The sequence below is a fragment of the Anser anser genome (genome assembly GCF_964211835.1).
Source record: "Anser anser genome assembly, chromosome: Z".
Classification (NCBI taxonomy): Eukaryota; Metazoa; Chordata; class Aves; order Anseriformes; family Anatidae; genus Anser; species Anser anser.
The window spans coordinates 35213223-35239336 of NC_139723.1; the positions used below are offsets into that span (position 1 = coordinate 35213223).

The 26114-nt window shown below is 41.3% G+C and overlaps 1 protein-coding gene across 2 annotated transcripts in view; it reads left to right on the forward strand.

Annotated features, from left to right (window-relative positions):
* Positions 1-539: 539 nt before the first annotated feature.
* The window catches only part of LOC310889717 (uncharacterized protein), a 142579-nt gene continuing 117004 nt past the window's right edge, over positions 540-26114 (forward strand). Inside the window, exon 1 of one of the 2 annotated variants that reach the window (XM_083817618.1) lies at positions 540-1110. In XM_083817618.1, the coding sequence (XP_083673744.1) occupies positions 1101-1110 (10 nt within the window). In that variant the 5' untranslated portion in view covers positions 540-1100. The remainder of the gene's footprint in view (positions 1111-26114) is intronic. The other variant, XR_014576726.1, reaches the window with a different exon arrangement.

The window sequence follows — 26114 nt, forward strand, 5'->3', positions numbered from 1 at the left end:
GTACTTTGCTTTTCTTGGACTCTGCAGAATAACCTTGGAAACAAGACACTCTGTACACTATCCAACTTATTAGTTTGGACTGATTCCAAGTTTCCAAACAAATATACATAAATACGGACTTAGATGTCTCTATCACATATATGTTGCTGCCATTAGGAGCAGCCTACAAAAGGTTCCAGCTTACTGCAATATTTTTACAGACAAGGTACTCACCAATCTCCCATCTGCTAAGGTCTTGTCCAGGAACACACAGCTGCTCAGTGAGGGGAACTCAGCATTCAGGAGGCTCTTTCAAAAAGGGTATCCCTTTTTGAAAACAGGAACTCATTCACCAGGTTCTATAAAGAAATGGTCATAATTTGGCGCACACGCACACACGCATATATATAATATATATTATTGTTATATATATATATATATACATATATATATATAGATATATTATTGTGACCATGCAAATGGTGAGAGTAATGGCTTTAATTCACAGGAAATGTTTATATGTTACTCAGACACAAACACAACTGATAGACCACACATTGGGAAGATGTCTGCCTGGGAAAAACTCATGGATATACCCTACAGCTGACGAGTGAGTTCCTATATTACAACGAAAGCTCATGCATTCTTTCTGGTCATGGTTGAAGTTGTTGTTTGTGTTAAATTAGCAAAATCTTCTAAAAGAGAAGATATAGGAGAAAGAAAAGACATACTGTTTAAGTATGGGAGTGAGAAACAGTGGCCTGCACTTCAGTTTCCATCAGTAATGATTATTTGATTTCTTTGTGCCTCAGTTACACAACTGCAAAATGGAGATGTTTGTTTTCTCTGTTCACTTGGTTTGGAAACATCTCAAGAAGGAACAGAAGAGAGAATTCTCCTCTCACCATTAGGTAGTGAAACACTGTCACTGCCACCATTTTACAGAAGGAGGAATTGCAGCAGAGAAGCCAAAAGGTTTGCCCAATGCCACAGAACAAAATGGGGCAGGACCTCAGGTCTCTTCAGCCAGGACCACTCCAGCAATGGCCAGACTCTGTCTGCACGGTTTCTTTCACAGCTGAGAGCTACAGGGCACACACTGGACGCCTCCAAGAGGCGTGATGTCTGCTGGTAAGTGACAGGAGGGTGGTAGCAATGGCTTTGTTGCAGGTTGGGCCTGGGCTGAGGATGCAGTGGGCTCTGACTGCAGCACAGCAGTACTGGCCTCAGTGGTTTGCTTCCTTCCAAGGGAGGTAATTCAGGTTACTCAGTAGCCCCAGTTTCTGCACAGCCTTTACTTGTGGCAATGCCTTGGCAGGTTACCTGTCCTGAGGCTGTCTACCAGCCTCATGTGGGACAAGAGCTGTGGGTTGACCCTGTGTGTGAACATCTTCCCTGCATAGGGGAATCTACAAAAATACTACTCATTGCTTTTAACAGAACCTTTGCCAGGTAGACTGTCTCTTGTCTAGGCTTCACATTAGTATGTCCCCTGGAAGGCAGCAGTTCGTGTCACATACCTTTTCATGGTTTGGTATAGGTCTGCAACTTCTTGTGCTAATTTGATACAGCAGAGATTGCTTCTGCTGCTGTAATGACTGAGGCTGCATCTGTAGTTGTCCCAGATCATCCTGAGCATATGGAGATGACAGAATTTCTCATTAGAGTCACTTTTGCTACAGATGTCTCATTCATGGGACCACGTTTGCTCTTCTGAGCTGGTGGTATGACTGTGGTTTGGTTATAGTGATGGACAGAGTGCTTCTTCATGGTTTCTGAATAAGCTGGAGCCTGGTAAAAATTCCAGCTGAATCTTGCACAAACAGTGCCACGAGTAAATCTTATCCCTCATAAAGGAGAAACAACAGCTATGTAGATTTCAAGCTGTCAGGCAAAGCAACTGCAAGTAAACTGTACCCTTGCTTTTTGATTGTTGACTGAACCTGTAATTACTGTCCTTCCATGCTCTGCCAACCTATGTTCTTATATCATCTCTGGGTCTGAGGTCCCTCCTTCCTTCCCTTCTCTCTTAAATTTTCCTTCTCATTTGCCAGGTGCTTTCCTTAGTGTGAAGGTCAGGACAGGGGATACTGAATGACCGAGGTCACACGTAGCTGGGAACTTGAGGCAGTACAACCCATGTCCTCATTCAATTCTTGAATATCTGCTCGGGGTTTCTGATTTAGTCTGTCCTCTCTCATGTGGTAGCTTGGCTGTTTAGAGAAGGATTCATATGATTCAGTCATGTCCAATTGTGAGTGGTTACTCAAATGTCAGTCTCCACTGAATAACAAGATGAAACAATAAAAAAAAACACACAAAAACAAACAAAGAAGATAATCAGTTAGACACTTTGGGAGAATATGTCTGTGTAGAGTTTATGAAATTCACTGTAGCTTTATGAACTGTCTATTTTTATGTCTAATCACTATCTTTGTCTGTGCACTGCTCATGTTTCTTGTGCAAAGAAGCTGGGGAGCTGCGCCTTCGGCTCTGCGGTTGAAAGAGACAGTCGTAAAAGTCTATTATTAGCTAGTGAATAGGCATGGTCCAGGCAGAACAATGGGGTGGCTGAAGCCTTGGGAAAAGCCAGTTTTCTCCAAGTACCCAGCAGGAGGCCAGGAAAGGAGGAATTTCCCCAAGAGCAGAACAAAGGTACCAGGTGTTGGGGTTAGGGCTTGCTGACTGAGAGGGGCCTTGGAGGAGAGACACAGAAGGAGGCAGAAGGAGGCAGAAGGAGCCAGGGGACAGGAAGCAGCAAAAGGAGGTGCTCTGGTGGTGTAGGAGCAGTTCTGAACTTGGCTGTGGTGACCGCCAAGTTCAAAGGAAACTCAGCAAGGGGAGGGGAAAACATCTCTCTCTCTCTCTCTCTCTCTCTCTCTCGGTACCTGTCCCCGAGATGCAGGTTGCATGGAAAAGCTTCTGATCATAAGGGACTAGAAGCAACGCAGCTCCTGCATACTAATAAAAATTGCAGTGAAACTTCCTCCTACCCCGATATGGCAATTGCTCGAGAGCCCTCCCTCCCACCTAGCAGATTAGGATCATGTGAAAGGTGTTATGTTTAATGGGATTTAACAACAAATTCAGACAGGGATTTGTTGCCCAAAGTGGAATTAGGCTAACTGGGACAACAACAAACACAAGTACAACCCATGAAAAATTCAGCACGATTGTTAATGAGGAGTAGTCATGGACCTTTTTTTTTCTGCCTTATCTGAAAGACTTTGTTTCAGGGAGCCTCATAAAATCTGATGGGACTATTGATTCGGACATGACCCTGCCCCAAAGGTGTGCCTAATGAGTGAGATCTACAAGATAAGGGTGGTGTGTACAGTGGCTGCAGAGTTTTAATCATTTCTGTGTGAGCATTTTAGCTTGGGAGTATATACATTCAAGTGTTTTAAATGGTCTCCAGATGTTGTAAAATCACTATAAAAAGATAAAAAAAACCTATAGATTTTAAAAAAGGCCACAAAAGTGTAGAAGAGAAAGGTCAGATATTGGGCCTCTTATCAGTTACCAGAGATGTGTAAGTGCCTGTACCTGGCAAAGGAACATCATTCCTACCCGATCTGAAACCCACAGAAATGTTATGCTCCACATTTGGTGACAACTTCCTCCTCTATCTCCCTCCCTACCCTATTTACTGCTTCTGTCTCTCTTAGAGAATGTTGAATCATAATAATCAGCATTTTTTTTGCATTGTATATAAAATAAAAGCAATAACTCAGTAACAGAAAACCTTGAGCTAAGGGTGTTGTTTTTGGGACTGTCTTCATTTTCCTTCAGTGCACGAGCTATGCTTTAGAAACTATTCCCTCTGGCAACCCATAAAACAGAAACTTCTCCATTTTTTCCACCCCAGGAAACATTCTGTCAGCAATTCACTTGTAGTGTTCATCTATGAATATTGAGATGATTTTTTTTTTGTCTCATTCCTAAGTATTAACACAAGGTGCAGTGAGTATCTACAGTACAAACTGCGTGAATAATTACAGTGTGAATAACAGTAAGCCCAATCAGGAAAACACAGAAGGCTGGAGTGAAATTTGTAATGCACAACAGGGCTTGTGACATTCTGAATTTATTCTACTTCTGTTCTACCGCTGTCAGACAGCCCATTAGTTTTAAGGCCATGACCTCGTATCCTTCAGTATTTCTGCATGTTCTTCAAGCAGGTGATGCTCCATGTTTCAGTGAGGCTGATCATGTGCAGAGAGTTCCAGGCATGCATCAGTTGTTACTGTGGTATTACAGATGCATGGGGACATACTAGAATCATAGAACCATAGAATGGTTTGGGTTGGAAGGGACATTAAGGACCACCTAGTTCCAGCACCTGGCCATGGGCAGGGACACCTCCCACCAGGCCATGTTGCCCAAAGCCCCATCCAGCCTGGCCTTGAACACTTCCAGAGAAGGGGCATCCACAGCTTCTCTGAGCAACCTGTGCCAGTGCTTCACCACCCTCTGAGTAAAGAATTTCTTCCTTATAGCTAATATAAATCTGCCTTTCTTTTATTTTAAAACCATTATTCCTTGTCCTATCACTACACCCCCTGACAAAGAGTCCCTCCCCAGCTTTTCTGTAGGCCCCCTTTAGGCCCTGGAAGGCTGCTACAAGGTCTGCCGGAGCCTTCTCTTCTCCAGCCTGAACAACCCCAACTCCCTCAGCCTGTCTTTGTAGGAGGGGTGCTCCAGACCCTTGATCATCCTCATGGCCCTCCTCTGGACTTGTTCTAATACGTCCATGTCCTTCTTGTGCTGGGGGCCCCAGAGCAGAATGCAGTGCTCCTGGTGGGGTCTCACGAGAGCAGAGCAGAGGGGGACAATCACCTCCCCAGCCCTGCTGGCCATGCTTCCTTTGATGCAGCCCAGGGTATGGTCGGCTTTCTGGGTTATAAGCCCACACTGCTGGCTCATGTTCTGTTTTTCTTCTGCCAGTACTCCCAAGTCCTTCTCCATAGGGCTGCTCTCAAACCACACATGATAGTAAGGACTGGGACGAAGGTTTGCACATGCGACAGAATTCAGCAATGCTCTAAATAGTTTGCCACTGAAGGATATAAATGACAACTGCAAGAATTCATGATACAGTTTCACCTGTCAGCTGAGCCAATTTAAGCTAATATTTTATTGCAGCTTCTGTATGGGAAGAGTGTGTGAAACATTGGTGAACATACCTCAGTTAACAAGTGATAAATGTTTAAGCTGCAATAACTTGACTGTGACATTGTTATCCATAGTCCAAGCATAAGGTAGGAGTGAATGAGTGGGAAACCAGAGAATGCAAGTTACCAGTGCATCTTTAAAGGAGACCTGGCAGAGTATCAGCAGATTGGACAGTATGCTCTGCGAGGTGGGTTTTAAGGAGACATATGAAGAACAAATGATGTGTTGGCTCCTCTATGGGTTTCCATGTTGAGTAACTTTAATGCATAAAGATGGAGATTAGGGACTGAATGAAGTTACTTTTGGGAAGATGCGATAGACAGACAATGATGGATAACAGTTTTGATGGAGTCAAAGCTGTGACTAATCACTTGAGAAGGTATTGGAGTTGGGATATAAATGTTACGCCTAGATACTTGTTCTCCATACAACAGCTAATGGGGCATTGCCAGTTGAGGACTTCAAAGTCATAAACTGGATTTCCAAAATCACTACATCACTTTAAGTATTGTGTTCTTGTTCTTGTTTTTGTTCTTCTTGTTCTTGTTCTCCTTCTCCTCTTTTTTTTTTTTTTTAATGGAACAGAATTCTTTTTATTGACTTCTGCAGAAAGGTTGTTGGGTAACTATTTAGTATTAGGACTGCTGTCCTTCTGATACATTGATGTGCAGCTTTCAGGAGCCTTCTGTTGAAGTCAGCTTGCCAATTGCAGCACAGACATATTTTGAAGATGTCTGGCCTCATGATCTCTTTTCTTGGCCACCGTAACTGACCCAGGAAAAATGCCCACCTCCACTTTGGAAGTGTTGAGTGCCATCAGTTTTGTGTCGATGTACACATTTTGCCACTGAGTAAATTCTCCAGTGTGGGGGATGAGGATTTTTGAAATTCTGCACTCTGGTGAGAAAACCAGTTTCAGCATCTATTTGTGGTAGCAAAAACAGCTTGTTATGTGATAGCAGACTTTTCAGAAACAGAAGAGAAGGGAAAGAAATCAATGAGTAGAAATGATTAAGCACAAGCACGTAATACCAGGAAATGGTTGTTTTATCCATCTGCATTCTTAACCGTCATTCATCACAATTAGTTACTGCGCAGTACCTACAACTATAAATAGTTTTCATTTGACCTTTTCTGCATCTGTTGAGCCCAGAATATGCAGATATACCTTTGAATGCTTCCACATGTTCCACATGTTAACCAGTATACAGTCTTGCACCAGACAAACAGAATATAACAGTGGTCACTGTTATGGGCTCTTGATGCTTGTGGAGTGAATTAAGGCACTACCTTCTTGACCAGTGATTTTCAGGCAATGTGTCCACATGCTGTGCAGGTCTGCTGGGGTTAGCAGAATGACCACCTTGGGGAAGCTGTGTGAGCAGACAAAGAGGTTCTGAGAGGGTTTTACCTTTCCCTCCTTTGCAGCCCCCTGCATTCTGAGATGTGCTTGCTTCTCAACACTGACTTGGTCCCACAAGGTCTGCCTTCCTGCCACCAAACCTCATATCCTGCAAGTGCATCTAACCATTTGTAACTCTAGTGCTATGTCTGGGAGGAGCCACAGGAGGAGTTTCGAAAGACCTGTGCTTCATGGCTTCCAGGCATTAATTTTGCACAGGTGATTCCCTTTCATTTTGTCCTGGATTTAGTCCCTGTATGACCAGGGTTGCATCAGCTAACTCAGGCTGAGGTTACAATGTAATGGAAGGAAGTGAAAAGTACTTTACATTTGTATGCTAGTCACAAGTATATGGCAGATCTGTGGTCCAGTTTCTCCCATGATCCCAGGACAAAATGGCAATGAATTTCACTTAGGGTTAATTTAAGGGGATTCTTGCCATGGTCCTGTGTATTCCATCCATATTACTTTTCTTCAGAAGAGATTGTGGTTTGATGCTTTGTACTTGGGAGGACTTACAGAAATTAAAAAGGCTTGACCAATATAAGGGTATTTATCTAGGATAAAATGGAGATTGAATTAATTTTGTGCTGTGGTGTAACACTGTGGTCAGATTTTCCCTACCAGAGTTTTAAACAAATGAAACAGATAACCAACCAAAATATTGTCCAGCCCACAGACATTGTGTAAATGCAGACATATGCAACTTGCGCATATCTTGGTTAAGTTTTCTGTCTCTTCTGCCCTTTTACTTCCCAGATGCCTCTAGTAACTATCATGGTACAGATTTTCTCTACAGCTTGTGTCAATAACTGCTCTAATAATACTTTGTGCAAGCATTTGACTTCACAAGAGTATCCTAAAGTTATTTTTAAAATCAACCATATGAAAGGACGTCTAACTGCTAGCACTTGTGCTGCAGTTCACTGGTACAAAAATATGTGCACAGTTAGTTGCTAGTATTAAATTGCAGCTTGCAATTTAGCTGGGCCTGCACTTAATACATTCTTTGAAATAGATATGCACTTGTGTGCACACCATGTGTTTGTCTTGAACAAGAATGGCTAGGACCATTATGGTGTACGATGCGCTGATCAGTAAATTAAGACATAGACCTGGCCAGAGTCTGTGACTTAGAGCAAACTTGTGATGCAGAGCAAAGGGATAGACTTCAGCGAAGTGTGTGGTGGGTTCAACACAGTCAACTGCTGAGTTGGGGTGGAAGCTAAAGGTAGGCCACAGCAGCAGAAGGAAACTCTGGAAGGTGGGAGGGTTAAGGTAGAGAAGGATTCCTTGCATGTCCTCTTTGCTGTATGGGCTTCAGAGTGGTACAACTGCAAATTTGAATGTTAGACCAGTTTCATTCCATATGCAGTTAAAAAAAAGAATCCCAGAACTAATATGGATGCTCAATTATCTTAGCAACAACACACGTTTTGTTAAAATGTCCTCCTGCTTCCTCTGCTTTCGTTGCCTCTTTTTTTTTTTTTCTTTTTTCTTTTTTTTCTTTTTTTCTGAAGAGTATTTGCTTCAAATCTGTCTTGAAAGTGTAAGAAGATAGTTCTGCATTCCTGTTCGGTCTGGGGCTTCTCGGCTGTGCCTGCAGATGTGTGATATGGTGGCTCACATGACACTGATATATGTCCAATATGAATGGGGGAGAGACCACCCTATTTATTTGTATAGGCCACAGAACAGCCAATGATTTGACATAGCTATTGTGATTACTTATTAACAGGTCTGATTTGCCACGTCTTTGCAATTATGATATGAAGTAATCTCTTTATTTATTTATTTATTTTTAATGTCCTAAATACAGGGCACTCTTACAACTTTACATGATAATATTTTGTATTAACACTTCCTTTTTTTATTATTACTATTATTTTATTTGGGTCACCCCAACTTACTACCCTAGACAACCAAGACTTGTCTGTGTTGTGTTTTGCCAGGGCCTTCCACCATAATACATTATGATATTCCCTGTCAGAGATGAAACATTCACTACAATTGCTCTTGTTTACTAGCTACCAAGGGTGATGCTCTACTTTTATGTGCCTTTAGAAAAGGATGGTAGTGAATCCATCCCAACAGCTTGCATCCAAATACCAGGTTTTCCTGTGTGATTATTCTGATGTCATTTCAAGGGGACCTCGCAGCCCCTGTCACTGATTAGGGCCCCATTACATCTGTGCTCCGAACACAACAAAAAGACAGTCTTTGTCCTGAGAAACAGTTGGTGTCCTTCAGGTAGCATTTCCATACAACTGCTCTAGCGGATTGGGGTCCAGCTGCAGGCACTTTGGCTCAAGGAACAAACCCTACATGTGGCGTGAAGGGGGGACAGACACCCCTTTCCTCTCCAAGAGTGAGATGCTGTGCAGGTGCCAGGACAACTGTCTGTATTTTGTTGGAGGGCCATGGTAGAGGTCTAGCCGAGTCTCTTTGCTCAGCAGCCTGTTTGCTTCCTGCAATGGTGAGCAATTGGTTAGGTGCGCTTTTAAACTTGGTTCACTCTTACATTTACCTTTCAATAGAACAAAAGGAGCAGAATGATCTATCTTGACATTCTACACTTCATGGGATACAATAGGGTGAAATGGCTTGGAGCACCCCCAACTCTATTTCTGTGTGTTGAAATTTGTGACTGTCTGATAGCAGTGGTATGAAGTTGACTCCCTGAGCAGCAAAGATTGATTTCTCCTTTGAGTAGCCATACTCTTCACAGAAGTATCCTTTCCAGTTATGTTTTGAAAGTCATCAGACATGCTGTTATAAATGATCACTGAAGATTACTGGAGATGTTGCAAAATAATAGTGAACCAAGTAGCATCTGTAATTTCCACGGCTGGTTTGCAATCATCGCTCAAAATGAACCCTATCTGAGTTGTAGGGCTGAACTTTTTTTCCCTCCCCTTTACTGCTGTATAACACAGTTGAAATAGATACTGTCTCATGAATTTTTATGCAAAAGGCTGAGCTGCAATCCACTGTACTAACAGCTAGCTTTCTTTGTGAAGATCAAGACTAGCTCAGAAAACACTGGAGGGAAGTCCACTTTTCCAGTTTCTCTCAGGTTGTGTTACAGCTCAAATGACTCTGAAACGTGTATCTCTGATGTTCTTACTTCTTAATTCCTCCACTATAAATCAGATGCCACTTAAGCACTATATTTATCACCATTCCTGTTTATTAATACAGGGTTTACTGTTTTATGAGCGTTATCACCTCCATAGTCCTTGTTTTCTTGTGAGTTGCTGGTGACATAAATGCCCCCAATGCAAAAGAACAGACATGAATCAGTGTTAATGGGAAATTTACTATGATACCTGTGTTCTTCTATAACATCAGCATGTTGAATTGTCTCTTAATAATGCCTTGTGCACTGCTCTGGTAACATGCACAAGCAGGTGTACAACTTAAGGCATCAGTGTAAGCCCAGGGGCTATTAAGCTGTGCAAGATTAAAGGCTTCTTTAGTGGACATGATAAACCTTCCCTTTGACTTTGAGGTATCCCAGTGTTTCTGATAAACCTTTAGTTATTAGGTCAGACTACAAATTTTCACCTCTGCTCTTTCTTCCGGTGTCAAGATCTGGACTTGCTACAGAATTTTTGGCAAGAAACCTGGCCATATTTGTCTGTCATGAAAAGGAAGATGGGAAAGTCTGGTTGCTAAATTCCCACATTGAAAACTCAGGTGTTGTCAGTCGAAGGCAGAACCAGGGAGGGAAGTCAACAGTAGGAGGTTGTCTTTTGATGTGGATTTCATCCATAGCAAAAGAATTCTTTTCACGTCCTTCATTTTTTCCTTAATAGAGATGTCTGTGATTTCAGTCCTCCCTTTTCATATATTTCATTGAATTTTTTAGAACCATTATGAATAGAAAAAGACTGCACCAAATCATATTCACAGAACTACAGAATGGTTTGGATTGGAAGGGACATTGGGAATCACCTACCTGCAATCCCCCTGCCATGGGCAGGGACACCTCCCACCAGATCAGGTTGCTCAAAGCCCCATCCAGCCTGGCCTTGAACACCTCCAGGGATGGGGCATCCACAGCTTCTCTGAGCAACCTGTGCCAGTGCTTCACCACCCTCTGAGTAAAGAATTTCTTCCTTATAGCTAATATAAATCTGCCTTTCTTTTATTTTAAAACCATTATTCCTTGTCCTATCACTACACCCCCTGACAAAGAGTCCCTCCCCAGCTCTTCTGTAGGCCCCCTTTAGGCCCTGGAAGGCTGCTACAAGGTCTGCCGGAGCCTTCTCTTCTCCAGCCTGAACAACCCCAACTCCCTCAGCCTGTCTTTGTAGGAGAGGTGCTCCAGCCCTCTGATCATCCTAGTGGCCTTCCTCTAGACTTGTTCCAACAGGACCGTCCTTCTTATGTTGCGGCCCCAGCATAATGGTATACAGATCTCTGGAGCCCACACTGTGCTAATTCAGTTCTTAGGAGAGTATGGAGAAAGTAATCACCACATGAACAACCTATATCATCTCCTATAGTGGGACACAAGCTTAACCTTCTTGCATTTGGTGCATTTGGTGTTCAGGTCAAGAGGCATTAATGCAATTTACTCCTGACTTTGGTGAAGAAAAAAAGGAAAAATCACAGGCATGGGAGTGATCTTCGGAGTTTTTTAGGAACTCTTTTTCACCTGATTTCCCAACTGTTGTTATTATTATTATTATTATTGTTGTTGCTGTTGTTGTTGTTTTGTTGTTGTTGCTATTGTTGTTGTTGTTATTATTAATAATCATAATAATTTTATGATTTCATATGAATATCTTGTCAAAATCTCCTTGTTTTTGTAAGAAGCTCTGCTCCTCTATTTACTCTGCTCTGTTAGTCCAGACAGTTGGTGAGACTGTCTTGACTGCTCCCCTTGATTACTGTACTCTTCTGGTTATCCTGCTTTGGACAAAGCTGCCTGGGAAGATGAGATGCTCCTGTGTGGGCATCCACTGGGCTGTACAGCCAACAAGCACGAGTGGCATGACCAGCCTGGAGCAGTTTTTGTGCCGGAGTTTTGGTTGGTGCATCCCTTGCACCCTTATATTCCTTATAATTTTATGGTGACCAGTGGTTGCTGAAGTGGCTGATCCAGATGGTGGCTGGTTTCTCCAAACTGTCCTCAGGGCTGAATTAGCAGCATAGGCCCCAGGAAGCTGCATGCAATGGACATGGTGCAGTCCTGTCAGTCTCTCCTGCAACACACAGGTTGTAGAGCGTGTCCCTCACATTCAGAGCTGTTTTGTTTTAATGCTTCATGATAACTTTTAGATCCTCCCTGTCTATTATCTGTTTGTTGGCAAGACTGTTCCACTGTGACTAGGAGAGAGAACCCAGAGTCTGGGAGCTGTATTCCCTGCTCTTATTTTGACTGCTGTGCGATCTTGGATAACTAACTTAGGGCTATGCTTATTTTTGTATGGGTGTTAGGCAACTCAGGGTGTTTTTGAAGCCCTGCAGCTGTTCGAGTCCTGAGAAATTAGGTGTCCAAATGCATTGAAAGATATATCTGGGTGCTTATTTTTTATTTTTAGGCTTCTACATTCTTTTTGAGAGATATGACTTTTAATCTTAGTGACTTGATTTCCTCACTTAGCACATTTGAAGAAGAATACAGAAAATACTAAATTTTAAAATAGAAATGCTGTGCTGTTTAATAGTGTTGTTTTGTTTTCATTTTTTAGACAATGTTAACATTTTCACTTGGACTAAATTTGACCATAATTCATTCACAGCTTAACATCATTGGCGCCAATAGGCTCAGTTCTGATCAGCCATCTCTTCTCAGTAGTTTCTGTATGTGTATTGGTTCTGTCTTGTAATGTTTCCTAACAAAAAAAAAAAAAAAATAAGAATTTCTGGCTGCATCTGACAAATCACACTTGATACCAAAGAAAAATGATTTGTACAGTCTATTCTCAAAAGTTATTTCCTCTTTTATTTATTTTTTTATGTTCCATGGAAACTTTTTTTTTTTTTTTTTTGGTGTGAATTCTGAACCACAGATTCTTTAAATGGGCTTGTAATGAGATGGCTCTTTTATATGAATTTGTGAACTTCACTGTCAATTCAGATCAATAAATCCTGAACCAATTGAGTTTTTTAATATAACTTACTGAAGAAGAAGAAAGTATTATGGATTTGATTGCTTCCTTCAGCTTTTGAAATGTAAAGAACAATCACAGTGTCAGAATAAAGATTTTTTTTTCTTTCCAGGTTAGGCTTGTGTGGTATGCATTTAGTCATTCTGGCTGATTCTTAGCCAGCAGTTTGCATCCTCAGGAGCAAGTACAGGGTGTTCCTTCTGAGATACACTGATCAGTTCTGCAAACACTGCTTAAATGATATCCAGCCATATTATGGCAGATCCTGCCAGCACCTCTGTAAGTTAGGGGTTGTATCAGCATTTCCATTATAAATATAACATTTACACTACTACCACCTTCCTTGATTTATATTGTGCTCCTGCACTGTAACAGAGAATCACATTTGCTTTGTTCACTGCAGCTATACTGTGCTGTATATAGGGCTGAGGGCTCGAGGGATTTCTCTTCAAGTGCTCCCAAATCTCTCTCCTGCACTATAAAGCCTAGCGTTGCCTTTTCAGCAAATATTGATGCTTTTTATTCTTTGCTTCAAGACATTATTCTGCTTATATGCTGTGTACCTGGACTAAGGTGCATTTACAATTTACCAGTGCACATACTGCAGGTGCTTTAAATCCTTCCACATATTACCTACGTGGTTAGTCGGAAGGAACAGATGTCTTTCTGCACTAAAGACCTCATTCTGCATTCTCTGTGTCCCTGGTTTTGCCACTGAGTCAGGACACCGGTCTCAAACATAGGCTGTTAAGAAGTGACAGAACAGGGAACTGAGTATAGTTCTTCACGCAACTTTATTAAATTCATGCATAATAAGCACCCACTGTATTCACGGTCCATTTATGTGTCATTACAGATGGTTAATAAATCATTAATACATGATGTTATGGACCCAAATAACAAGCTATTATAAATGATATCATCATTCTATCAGCAAGTGGTGTTGGAAATTACATTTATAAGCACACAGTTGGGCTCAGTAGCTTTCTGTGACAACTGACTTTCCAGTTATCTTCTATTTAAAGTCATTAAAATGTTTAATTCATCACTTATAAGCTATTTAGAAATGGGCACTCTAATATTCAATGCATCCCCCTATGGATTTACTGAGATTTCTCTCTGGTCTTTCTTTTCTCTTTTGCTTAATATAGTTTTGTACCTTCAACATTTCTTCTGAAGAAGAACATCTATGAACTGCTTGTTTGCTTACACTGAGAGTGGTGAAAACATTATTGTTTACTATTTTTTTGATTTGAGCAACAAAGTGCTTGAGAACAGCTCTATTTTTAACCACAAACGTACATATTTAAAAAAAAAAAAAAAAAAAAAAAACACAGAAAACCATATCATCAGGGAGCCAGCCTGCCTAAATGGCCTTCTTTTCTGTCTTGTGGCACAACTTGAAAGATCTTTAACTTCAGATCATAAGTACTGCCCTACATCACCTGTGTTTCTTGCAGGACACAACTGAGCAGGACTGCCATGCCAGACCTTCCAGGGTCTGTACTAACCAGGGCTTGATACTGGCACCTCTGATGGCACATGGAGCAGGGAGGGCAAGGGCTGGGTGGGCCTGGGGAATCAGATAACCCACGCAACCCTCCTTGTTCTCACTCCAGGTCCAAGTGTGGAAGGGACCCCATAGTGCAGGTATTTAGGTACCACCTGTCCTGTGGGTTAAAAGAACAATTCTGCAGATTTCAGGTTATGAATCCAGTACCTTTTAAATACGAAAAGGAAGAAAAGAAAAAAAAAAAAAAAGATGTCTATTATAACAAAAATTACCCAGCAAGACCCCTACATTTTTTCACCTGCTAACGCACTAGCAACTTTCTTCCCACCTCACAAATTATATTTACAGTTTCCTTGTGGTTTTTGCCCTGAAGTCAATTTTCACTCCAGCAACTTTTCTTCTATTCTGTGCCTTGGCTCCTTAGGTCATTAACCTCAAGCAAGGAACTTTGTCAAATACTTTGAAAAACGAAGTCCAGTCTATTTCCCTTGTCTGTCCTGGTGGCAATACAGCACATTCAAAGAATTCCAGCAATTTTCTGAGGCATGACCTGCCTCTCCTGAAACATGCTGGTATCTTTGCAATCTTTCAGCAAGCTGTGCTATACCAAATGTTCCTCCATTTGATCTTCTTAAATATTTACTCAACTGTTTCCAGTGACTCGCATTCAGCTAACTGGTCTCCAGTAACTTGACAAACTCGGCCAGCTTGATGGTTTGCTCGCTTGTTTTTAATAGCATTTCAAAGTAAACAGAAAAATATTTTATTCTCGCAGTTTACAGTCTCTCCTAATGTAAAAATTTACTAATCATTCCATGGCTTTGGAGAAATGTGTTTGGTTGTGTGGTAGAACCAGACTGATCTCCTAATTATCTTATCAGAGAGAGAGGTAACTTCTTAAGTAGCTTATGTCCATGTCTATATTTATGTGCCATGAAAATACCATCTTATTAACAAACACAGTAGAACTGGTGTCACCTGTGGAAAAGTGGTGATTATTATGAACAGACAGTGTAATTGGCTTTCTTAGCAATAAACTCCTTCAAGGACTAAAATTAGGAGGAGATGGAATGGCTTCTGTCAAATTTAGCGTAGTAAGTGGATCTGTAATGTTAACTCGCTGGAGCAATTCTGAATGAATGTGTATGGTGGGGGTGGGGAAGGAATACTTCTGGGGTTTCTTTAGAAATGAACAAAACATCAAATAACCTGTGGCTTTGCTGTGATGCCGAGGAATTATGCCCCAAATGAACATACTTTGTTTTCAGATATATTTCTGGGCCAGATTCTCTGCTTTTTCCTGCTGGTATCACATTGTTGTCTTCAGTGCAGACCTCCTTCTTCTCTCCTGCAGGTTCTAGCCCCTGCCTCACCAGCACAGAAGATGATTTTTTAATCTGAGTGGAGGAAATTTTTAGACAGCTCTGTTCCTCCCAGTGTTCCCATCTCTTCAAAGCCAGCAGGCAGTGAAGGCTCTCCTTTAACATAAGCATAGGAAAGTTTGAGTGTTTAGATCAGAAAATCCAAGCTTGCTCTCTGCTGTCACTGTGAGGGTTTGAATGGCTGTATTGTGGAGTACTAACCATAATGTCCTAGCTGGTCACTGATCTTTTCAGGCACATTCTCCTAACCGGGGCATCCTCATGGCATGATGAACAGAATAATAATTTAGAAAGAAAACACACTAATTCAATCAAATGCAGCTCCTTTGGTCTCCAAGCTGGCTAGAGCGGGTTCCCTCTGCCCTGAGAAGCTTCCTTGAGAGGATCAGGTGTGTGAAGGATGCAGCAGCAAAGTAGCTGAAAGAGAAGAAACCGGAAAACATCTTCTGCAGGGTGGTGAAATAGTACAGACTTGGTATTTCTGTTGCTTTTTCTTAGACTGTGGACAGTAATTGGTGAGGAAGATGAATTTTCCCCAAATGTTTGTCTTTTCTGTGTTTTCTTTTCTCCTCCTCCACCCCAGCTATGATCCTCCCCTTCACCCCCTCCTTACACCCCCCTCCCTGCTGTAGCGCTTGCTGGCTTGCAAACCGAGCAGTATTTTTCTTCCAAAGGAAAAAGATTGAGGTCCATCTCCTTTGCATCTGCCCCAGGGGCAAACCTTCTCTTCCTACTCTGCTGAGATGAGTATAATTTCATACCTCAAAGCACTACTCTGCTTTTTGGCAATAGCTAAATACGCTTCTGTGAAGCTTACGCTAATTCCCTCCTGAATAAGCAGCACTCATTCTTGTTTGTTTGGCTAAATTGGTTCTTCAAGAGTCGCCCCAATAAAGCAGATGGCACAATCAAGCATGTACAGATTAGACAGACCATAATTTGTGTTGATCAAAATGTTTTTATAGATTTTTTTTGACAGAGAATGGCATTTCAATCAGACTTTTTTTTTTTTGAAAAAATGTCAACATTTTGCTATTTAATTTCTCAGAAGCTGAGAAACATTTTTTCCTTCGTTTATTGGTAAGTTACATTTTCAGTTTTTGAGGATTTTTGAAAGAAAAAATGAAAGAGATATGTTGATCTGAATGCAAAAATATACTTTACAAATTACTTCTAGGGAAACAAATTTTTATTTAGTAGCTTTGAATATACTGCAGCTGTAAGAGAGAACGTGAAATCTAATTTGCTTTGTCAGTTTGTAAACAGCATAGAAGTTCTCCATATACAAGCAGACTACGTTTAGATTACCTGTTTTAATACTGTTTGTTTTTATTAATATTATTATTATTATTATTATTTGTTAAATACTCTAGCAGTGTTAATTCACTTTAGACAACGCATGTATAGACCCAGTAATATGGCTGATAAGTTTTCTGACGCAAGGCTCTGCTAGCGACAATAGAAGATGTCTGCAAGACAAACACTGCCCCTGAAAGACTGGGTGAAGGGGAAGAATTGAAGTAGACATTATTCTGTGGAAGTTATAAATACACACATTAGCTTTAGAATGGAAGGCGTTGCTATTTTATCCAGAACTGGGATGAATTTCAGTTCCACTTCCGTATTTCAGTTACAAATGCATTATCAGCTTACATATCTAAACCTTTCATTCCACTGCTCAACACATATCTTTTATAGACCAACTTGCATTTTTAACTTCTGAAATCACCTGGTAATGTTGCCATTAACCCTCAACTCAGGGTGATGGAGTCACCTCAACTCATGATGATGGGCAATCTAAGACTGCCCACTAGTATTGGTAAATGATAGCCACATGGTTTGGACGCTAAATCTCATGCAAATCTATCCCTTTTTCTTGTTACTAATGTGGCATATGTTTAGTTTGAGATGATTGCTCATAATTCCTAAACCTTCTCTCATGGATGTCTGTTCTCTCTGTCACTACCAATTAGTAAGGTTCCTCTTCATGGGCATATTTCTTGAAGCTTTCTATGTAGTTTTGTTTGTCCTAGGGCTCTAAACCTCCACTGATCAAAAGTTCCCTATTTTCTTCCTCTGTAGGGTTATGATTATGACTACTGTAAAGTCACAGCTGTGCTCAGTAGGTTTTGCAGCAGAAGTAAAGACAGGATTCAGAGGTGATATTGCTGCTCTATATTTCACTCTGTCAAAAGTTATGGATGCATACCTTGCAGTGGAAATGGCCCAATACTGCTTGCATCTGAAATTCATTGCTGTTTATTGTCTGCTTCTGTCTTCGCTTTCCTGTTTCTAGTTTCTGCATACCATTTCTTAAGAACCTCCTCTTCATAATTTCTTCAGTGTTTCATTTTGTTTGTTTGAGGCAAGCAGATACTAAGATGCTTCTCACTCCTACAGGCTCATTCTTCTTTCAGATCCATGAAACTTGCATTTGCTCTTCTCTAAGAATTCAGCAACTCCTTTGTTCATTACAATGCCTTTTATTTGTGTCTGACGCTGTTCCTTATCTCTCCCTACATAAGTTGTCATTTTTGTCTCCTGATATTGAAAAAGTTTCTTGAAAATACAGGTAGAAATAGTAAAAAAAAGATGCAAAGTGGAAGGTTTCAGTTTGCCAGCACTCTCCCTGCCCGGTGTGTGCAGACCTGATGCACTTTGTTCTCTACAGTGTATTAGGGTGTCCATTATCAGCAATGGAAGCTTGTTAACACGGTAACACAGAGACTATCTATTATTCCTCTTGCTCCTTTATAAAGAGGCCATTAAAATAGAGGCAAGCTCCTTTCCCTACAGCTTGAAATTTGAGCAAATTTAATTTCTATTTATTAGGGAAACTTGTGCTGCTGGGGGGAAAAAAGCCAGACTGACAGTTTTGGAATATAAAGTCCTTTATTCATCAACAGAACAGGTAAAGGAAGTGGCTGTTTCTCTTGCCTTGCCAATTTTTGCTCATCTCTGACCTAGAGGTAACACCTCAAGCTTGGAGTTCATTCTCCATGTCTTTCTAATCATTGGGCTCTCTGCTGAGGTAGGTGCCAATTAGCACAGGTTATTTTTGTGATGTGGACAGCTGACCATTAGAAGAGGAGGGAAACCATGAAATTTACGTTGTGAAATGAGAGCTCATCATCATGGCTATGTTGGACAGATTCATATTGGTACTCCAAAACAGTTTGGCTGGGATTGTGTTACATTACCAGCTCAGTTCAGCCAGTTCACCCCCACCAGTAGTGCAAGTTTTCACAAAGAAGAAGGCAGCACAGTGTCCACTGTCAATGAACTGGCTACCACAAACCTGAGCTGTGCCTCTGGCCACTTTCTACCTGAGTGTCCCTCTCATTCCCCTCTATCCAGGCAATGACACATTTCTAGTTGTTTGCCCTTCTCAGTGCAGGGATCACGATCTCTAGAAAGAAAGGTAGCAAGCCCCCAAAATACCTAGAAGAAACAAAACCTTACCAGAACATCATTGTGTGTTGTGGTAGGGGTGTGTGTTTATTTGCAGCCAGGATGAGGGCTGATCACTACTATAAGATAGAAACCCAAATGGAAAGAAAGACTCTTATGGGTCTTGAACAGGGGCTGGACTGCTGTCCAGGCAGGCATAAGTGAGCTTGAGGTGATCAGTGCCTTGGACACGCACACTATTTTTAGGTCTAGGCTGAAGTCCATGTACGCAGAATAGTCTACTATGATTACAGTTGGGTCCTGCATCACTTTCTTGCACAGAAAGGAGCCAAGAAATCCAAGCAGGCTTTGAAATGTGCTTCTAAACCAGCAAAGGAGAGGGTGGAGGACTGGCACCCTTAGGCAGTGCTACTGACACTTACACACACACAGTTGCTCAGACAAAGGAATTTGAAACCAAAGGCTCCTCATTGAGTGTGTCAGGGCAGTGGAAGCCCCACCTTGTTTGAAAACTTGAAAACATCCCAGGCTATAAATCTCATTCATTTACATTTCTTTTCAGAGTGTGAGGTGGAGCGTGGAGGATAGCAGTATAGATGAGGATTAAACTAGCAAGTGGGATGAGCTTGTGGAATAACTAGTGCTATGCCAAAGTACTCTGCTTCTGATACATGTACCAAGAGAGACATGGAGGATGTATGAGGCATAGATCAGTTCACACTGCGTTGTGTAGTCGTCTTCACCAAGATGAAGAGAAAATGGATCACCATCTGAAAAAATGAAGCCTTTTTTTTTTTACATTTCATGATGGTCTTCCCTTCCCTTCCCTTCCCTTCCCTTCCCTTCCCTTCCCTTCCCTTCCCTTCCCTTCCCTTCCCTTCCCTTCCCTTCCCTTCCCTTCCCTTCCCTTCCCTTCCCTTCCCTTCCCTTCCCTTCCCTTCCCTTCCCTTCCCTTCCCTTCCCTTCCCTTCCCTTCCCTTCCCTTCCCTTCCCTTCCCTTCCCTTCCCTTCCCTTCCCTTCCCTTCCCTTCCCTTCCCTTCCCTTCCCTTCCCTTCCCTTCCCTTCCCTTCCCTTCCCTTCCCTTCCCTTCCCTTCCCTTCCCTTCCCTTCCCTTCCCTTCCCTTCCCTTTCCTATTCTTTTTGTTAAGAAAAAAGAAGCTCCTGAATTTGGAAAATTTCCAACCTCTTATCTATTCCTATCAGTCACATCCCATTATATGACAATGCTGATGTGAAGTGGACTGATGGAACTGGGTGGGACATGTCACAATGTGGAGCACAATGTGTCAATCTGACAAGTGTAAGAGACACTGTTTCCTATAACCCGATTTATTTTATTTTTATTTTTAAACTGAATTTCAGAAAAACAAAAATGTCAGACGACCCTAGCATTAAGAGAGAGAACTAAAATGGAGTCAGTTGTTTGCGGGCATGGGAACTAAGCTGGAGAATTTCCTTGAGAACAGTGTTCATCATTCCCCTGCATTAGGAAGGGAAGATACACTTGGTCTGAATCACTGGGGAGAGAAACAGATGTAGCGGGGCAAACAGGTCTGGGAATGTTGTATGTGTAGATGTGCACAGATATGAAGAAAACCTACATCAGGTAAACGGCATAATCTCTTCTGCAAATTACAAATTACACCACGTAGGTTGCAAAAGTATTCATGCTGGCTGTTTTATTTTGCAATGTTCAGTTTGCAGCATGAGACAACAGTGTTAATCAGGCGTGTACCTAGAAAACTAGAGCTGGTGCTCTCAGTGGCAGAGCTCTTTCTCCCCATGGCTGTAATGTCTCCATGCAGACATGCTGTTCCATGCACTGTCGTTGCAAACACAGCATGAGCAGTTTGGTAGCTAGATCAGTTAGCACTCCTCTTCCTCCCCCAGCCCTCCCTGAGAACTGATCAAAGATTCCTCCCACTCTGCTGTTGTCTCTGATGTAAAATAGACTTGTCTGATGATAAAATCCAAATCTGAAGCAGGGGAGAGACTCCCATCCAAGTTGCCAACAAAATATACTCCAGTCTTTGAATGAACCTTCCGAATATAGCTAGAGCCAGCAAGGAAATCTGGTAAGACTCCAAGATACATATACTATATAGCAAGAGCCTGACAGAGTCACCTTTATACGTGTTGCAAGGTACCAGGAAAGGAAGGTTCTCAGAATATTAAGGGCAAGTCACGTAGAGATCAGTCTCACTGTCTTCTATGCTTTGCTCAAACTTGATGTGCAGATTCTCCAACTCCAATCTTTAGGTAGTACGTCTTATTTCAGGAGACTGTGCAGATTTGATCCAAAGCACTGACTTTTGAAACTACTTTTTTTTTTTTTTTTTTTTGAGCTGAATTCTGTTTTCTGTTCATGTTCTGTTTTTCTGCTGAAATATCTTGCCATGGCAAGATTTTTCTTTTTGGCAGCCACTGAAATCACTTGGTTATGAACTATCCAGATTTTATCAGACAATTAGCAAATCAGCTCAGTGTTTGTGTGTGTGTGTGTGCATGTGTGCGTCTGTTTGCGTGTGCATGTGTGGTAATTGGTGTTCATGATATATGGCTGGCTGGCTGGAATATCTCACTACCCACACAAAATGATTGCTGATAAGAAGGCCTTTTCCAGCTCAGTATTAGTATGCTTCATCTGAAATTGGCTTTGCTGACAAGTCTTTTGCTTTTGATTGTATGCTCCTGATGGAAAATGCATTATTGTGCCTAATTTCAAGCATAATAGTTCTATAATAATCTCCTGAGGAGACATTAAGTTATAGTTATTTGTGCTGTCTTGGGTGATCATGCAAGTTGCTAGCATGATAGCAGCAGCAAGACCTGGATACAGAACAAAGAAATGGCTTGCCAAAGCTGCAAACATGGGCTCCAACTGTGGTGGTGATATATGAGGTACAGATAGGTAAGATGTTTTTTCAAGAATGATGGGCTCCCAGCCTCAGCAGGCAGGTGAGCTTGAATATTACCGTCAGTCTCCTGCCAGCTGAAATGATGCTTTTGCCACCCAGCAACCCCAGGATGATAGTAACTGTCAGTCATCAGCAAGCTATGCTGCATTTATGGTACCAAGTAGGACACTGTTTTGGAGAGAAGCTGCTACTCATATACATTCTGGTAAGTGGACACATATCGTTGCAATGCTTGTCCTCCTCTTACATATATATCTATATCTGGATGTATGAAAGAAGTGGATGTGTGTTAAACACACACCATGCAAAACTGCATCTGGGCTTTAACAAAGGCATTGTAGCGAAGTAATTTCTTCACCTGCCTTGATGAAGAATGCGACGTGGATGCAGAATCCCTGCAAAGAAGTGCATTATGAGATTTCTTTCTTGCTGGTTCAGCCCTATTAATCTGTTCAGCATGAGCTCGAGTATTTTAATAACAGGCATGGAATATTATGCTTGCTCTAAAATGGCTTGGTTTTAAGCACTTACTTGGTCTGTGTTTGTGTTAACCTAGTTGGGGAAAAAAACAGGTTTTAAGCTTATCCTCCTTTTCTTTCCCTAATCGCAGCTACAGGGCAAAACTTACCAAGTGTCTAATAAGAGAAATAGCATTATCATATGCTAATTTACAGTAACGCTAAGAACTACACAAAGAACAAGCCTCTGACTCTATGTATGTGTTGAAATCCATGCTTGTGAATAGTTCTGTGGTTTGGCTGGTTGTCCTTTTGGGGACAGAATTTGTCTCCCTGAGGCACTGCAGCTCACAGATTGCTGTTGATATAAGACTTCTCATTCAGGAGCAGATTTTATTCTGATTTTACCTGTTTTTGTTTCCTGCTAAATATTACTGCAGGAAAAGGTAATCAGCTTGCAGCTGAAGACTATCAGCTCTCTTTACTGAAGAGCAAGCTCTCCATCTCTAACAGGAATAGACACTGATAGCTTCCAAAAGAGTCTCTGCCTATTTCCCTTCCTCTGGAAAGCAGAGAGCTGCACTAGAGAAGTCCAAGGGTGAGAGGAGCTGCAAATGGAGAAGGGAAAGGACATCTGAGAGTCTTCACTAAATAATCAGAGGACTGAATGATTTCAGACAAAGACAGGAGTTATATAATACATTCCTACTCCGTGAGTAATCAGATGCAAAGACTGACATATTTGTGAGTGCTCCCAAAACTGATCCTGGGCTTACTATTGCCATTCCTGCATGCAAAAACAACACTTAATGGCAAAAATAAAAAATTAAAAAAGGAAAAAAAAAAGGAGGGGAGGGAAGAAAGTGTGATTGTACTCCTAGGACAACATCCTGATTTTTTCCCTGGTGGACCCTTGCCATTACCATGGCAAAATGCCTGGAAACCGCCTTTTTTTTTTTTTTTCTACACAAAAAAATGTTTTGAAGGAAGAACAAAAGAAGTTTGAGCTTTTGGCAGATCTTTGGAGATCTTTGTGTTCAGATCCTCAGCTGGTGTAAATCAAGATAACTGTGGTATTGCTACAGTAGTTAAAAAATGACTGACTCTCCCATCCATCATGACTGGCAGCTGTGAGGAATATTTCTATAGAGCTTAGACGGAGATGCTGAAGGAACTGCTTCTACTGTATGGAATGTGTTTTCTTGCTAAGGAAACATTGCTTATTCTTAATTGCTTAAACTCCCTTGTAGATAACCTAGTGGTACCTCCTGTTAGATAGGCATTTGTTGTGTGTGATAAATAAAGACCCAGCTTTATTTTCTTGGTTCAGTAGTTGAATGACATGTTAATCTGCTATGAAAATGCATAATAGGATCAATGGAGATCAGAATGTATGTTTTAAATTTAAAAGGTCCTTTCTTTGTCTAATCCATGTTTCTGTATTATTTTACATGTGGCAAAAGAATCCCACCACTAGGCCAAGATAATCAGTAAATAATAATTTGCAAAACTGAAAGGCTTAATGTTTAGAAGTGAGAGGATGTGATGTTTTTGTGGTCAGTGGTGGTCTACACCAAGCACCCTGAAACCTCTATAAATCTAAAGACTGGATGATTATTTAAATGCAAGGGCCTGTAAATCCAGTGTTGCATTTGGATAGGGATGAAATATATAAACCCTCCTTTGTGTATGAACTCAGGTGCAGTGCATCTGGCTAGTGCCCAGCAGTGAGATTTTTTTCTCCTCTTTAACATAGAGAGAAATGTCCTGGGGAAATTAAACTCATCTGAGCTATGTCAGGAATTGTATGTGCCCACAAGATGACTTACCTAAGTCTAGAAAATTAGATTATTGGCCTTCATTATTTAGTGGCCAAATCTGCATTTGTAATGCTGTTGAGGTTTGAGCACAAAGTCACTGATGCAAGGAGATACAGGTATGTATCTCTGTGTGGTGTGTGGTGATTGGGTGAATCGGCAGCAGTGTTTCACATTCAGGTGATCACAAGGGAGACAAGGGAGCGGAGAGTCAGACTCAGAGATCACACTTTCCTTTATGTCCCAAATTCACCCGGCTCTGTCCATCCTTTGAAATACAAGCTGTTCTCCTAAGGTTTTCCACAGCATGGAGTAATATAATGAAATTTATCTTTAAAGACATTCTGGAAGCCAGATTTTCAATTATATTGAAATCTGTAACTCTTAAGCTGTAGCCCAAATGTTGCATCACGTTTATATGTGCATTCATTTGTTTGCCTTCTGTTGGTAAAGGATATTATTTCAGGATCATCTAACAGTTGATTTGATTAGCTGTGTTATCGTCCAGAGCACTCCACTACTGTTTTGCCTACAGACCAAGGAAACACATGATTACCAGGCTAAGGAACAAAGGTAACAAATAAAATGCCACTAGGACTGGGAGAATCAAACCAAGAAAAGGAGTGACAGCCCTCTGAACTTCCAGATTTCTCCAGGAGTGTCCCACATGTGACATGCTGACAAAAGAGACGAGGTGGTTCATTCAGAGAACCTGACAGTGAAGCCAGGACTGCTATCTCCTCCCTGGTGAAGTCATGGTTCAGGTTTTACCTAATGTTGTAGCCATGCAGTGGTGTCTGTAACTGGTCCAGTGCTTATCCAAAGGTCATCTGTGTGATCAGCATCATTGTGCAGAATGCACGTGGGTTATTTAGAACCCTTTAAGCTGGTAGAAAATGGCCAGGCAGGGAGAAGTTTCCCATCTTGTGGTTTTAATACATTTGAAATTTAATAAAATTAATTTGTCACTTATTCTTGCTTTAATGTAAATTGCAAAATAGTTTTGCTCATGCCTTCTTTTTGTGTTTATGTGCTTGTTATCAGACTCAATGTGTAACAATAAGGAGACAAATCATGAGACTACTTATGGGGAGATTTATATTCTCTCTCTGACTACCTACTGAGTGCTATGATATATAAGTATATGGCTGCTATGATGTGACATATATCACATTATCTCATTCTGCCTTAATTTCCCTTTTGTAAAGCAATAGCAGCCTTTTACTGCAAAATGTTGCAGCCTCTTCAGGTTGTAACAGGCAGCTGCAATACTGCAGTGAAATTCAGACAGTTCTCAGCTCCCAGTTGGCTTTGGATCTCAGAAGAAGATGGAGAAAACTCAACAAATTAGAGACTTCTGTTCACAGTACTTATGAAAATGTGAGTTGGTACAGAGGCAAAGCATTGGTCCTGGAAACAGCCAAGGTGGTGAAATTCTTCCCAAGAATTTGGCTGGGCTAAGCCTTGCAGTATATACGCCTGGTCAAACTCTTCCATGCTTCATATCATTTAGTAGCCATTTTGTAATGGATTTACACAAGGTTGTGGATGGCTGCCTACTTTCTACACCTCTGTTGGTGTACCAAACATACTATGGCTGTTTCCCACCACTCTGCTTTTGACTCTGAATCTGTCCTTTACAAGCCCACAGCCTGGCTTTAAGTCAGACTTTCTACCTTGCTGAATACACCCATGACCTTTTGCATGAGGTCTGTCTCCAAAGTTCTGCTCATTTTGGTCTTGCATTCATTTTTGTTCCATGCTTTCTATGATTTTCTCTGCTTGGTGTTTTTAGACAGGTCCAAGTAGAAATGAGCTTCACAATAATTTATATCTATAGTCTTTATATTGTAACTGACTTGAAACCTTTCCTTGCCTTAGGCCTTTTCTGGCATGTAGCAACAGCACTGAGCCTTTCTAGCTAGCTTCCTTGCAT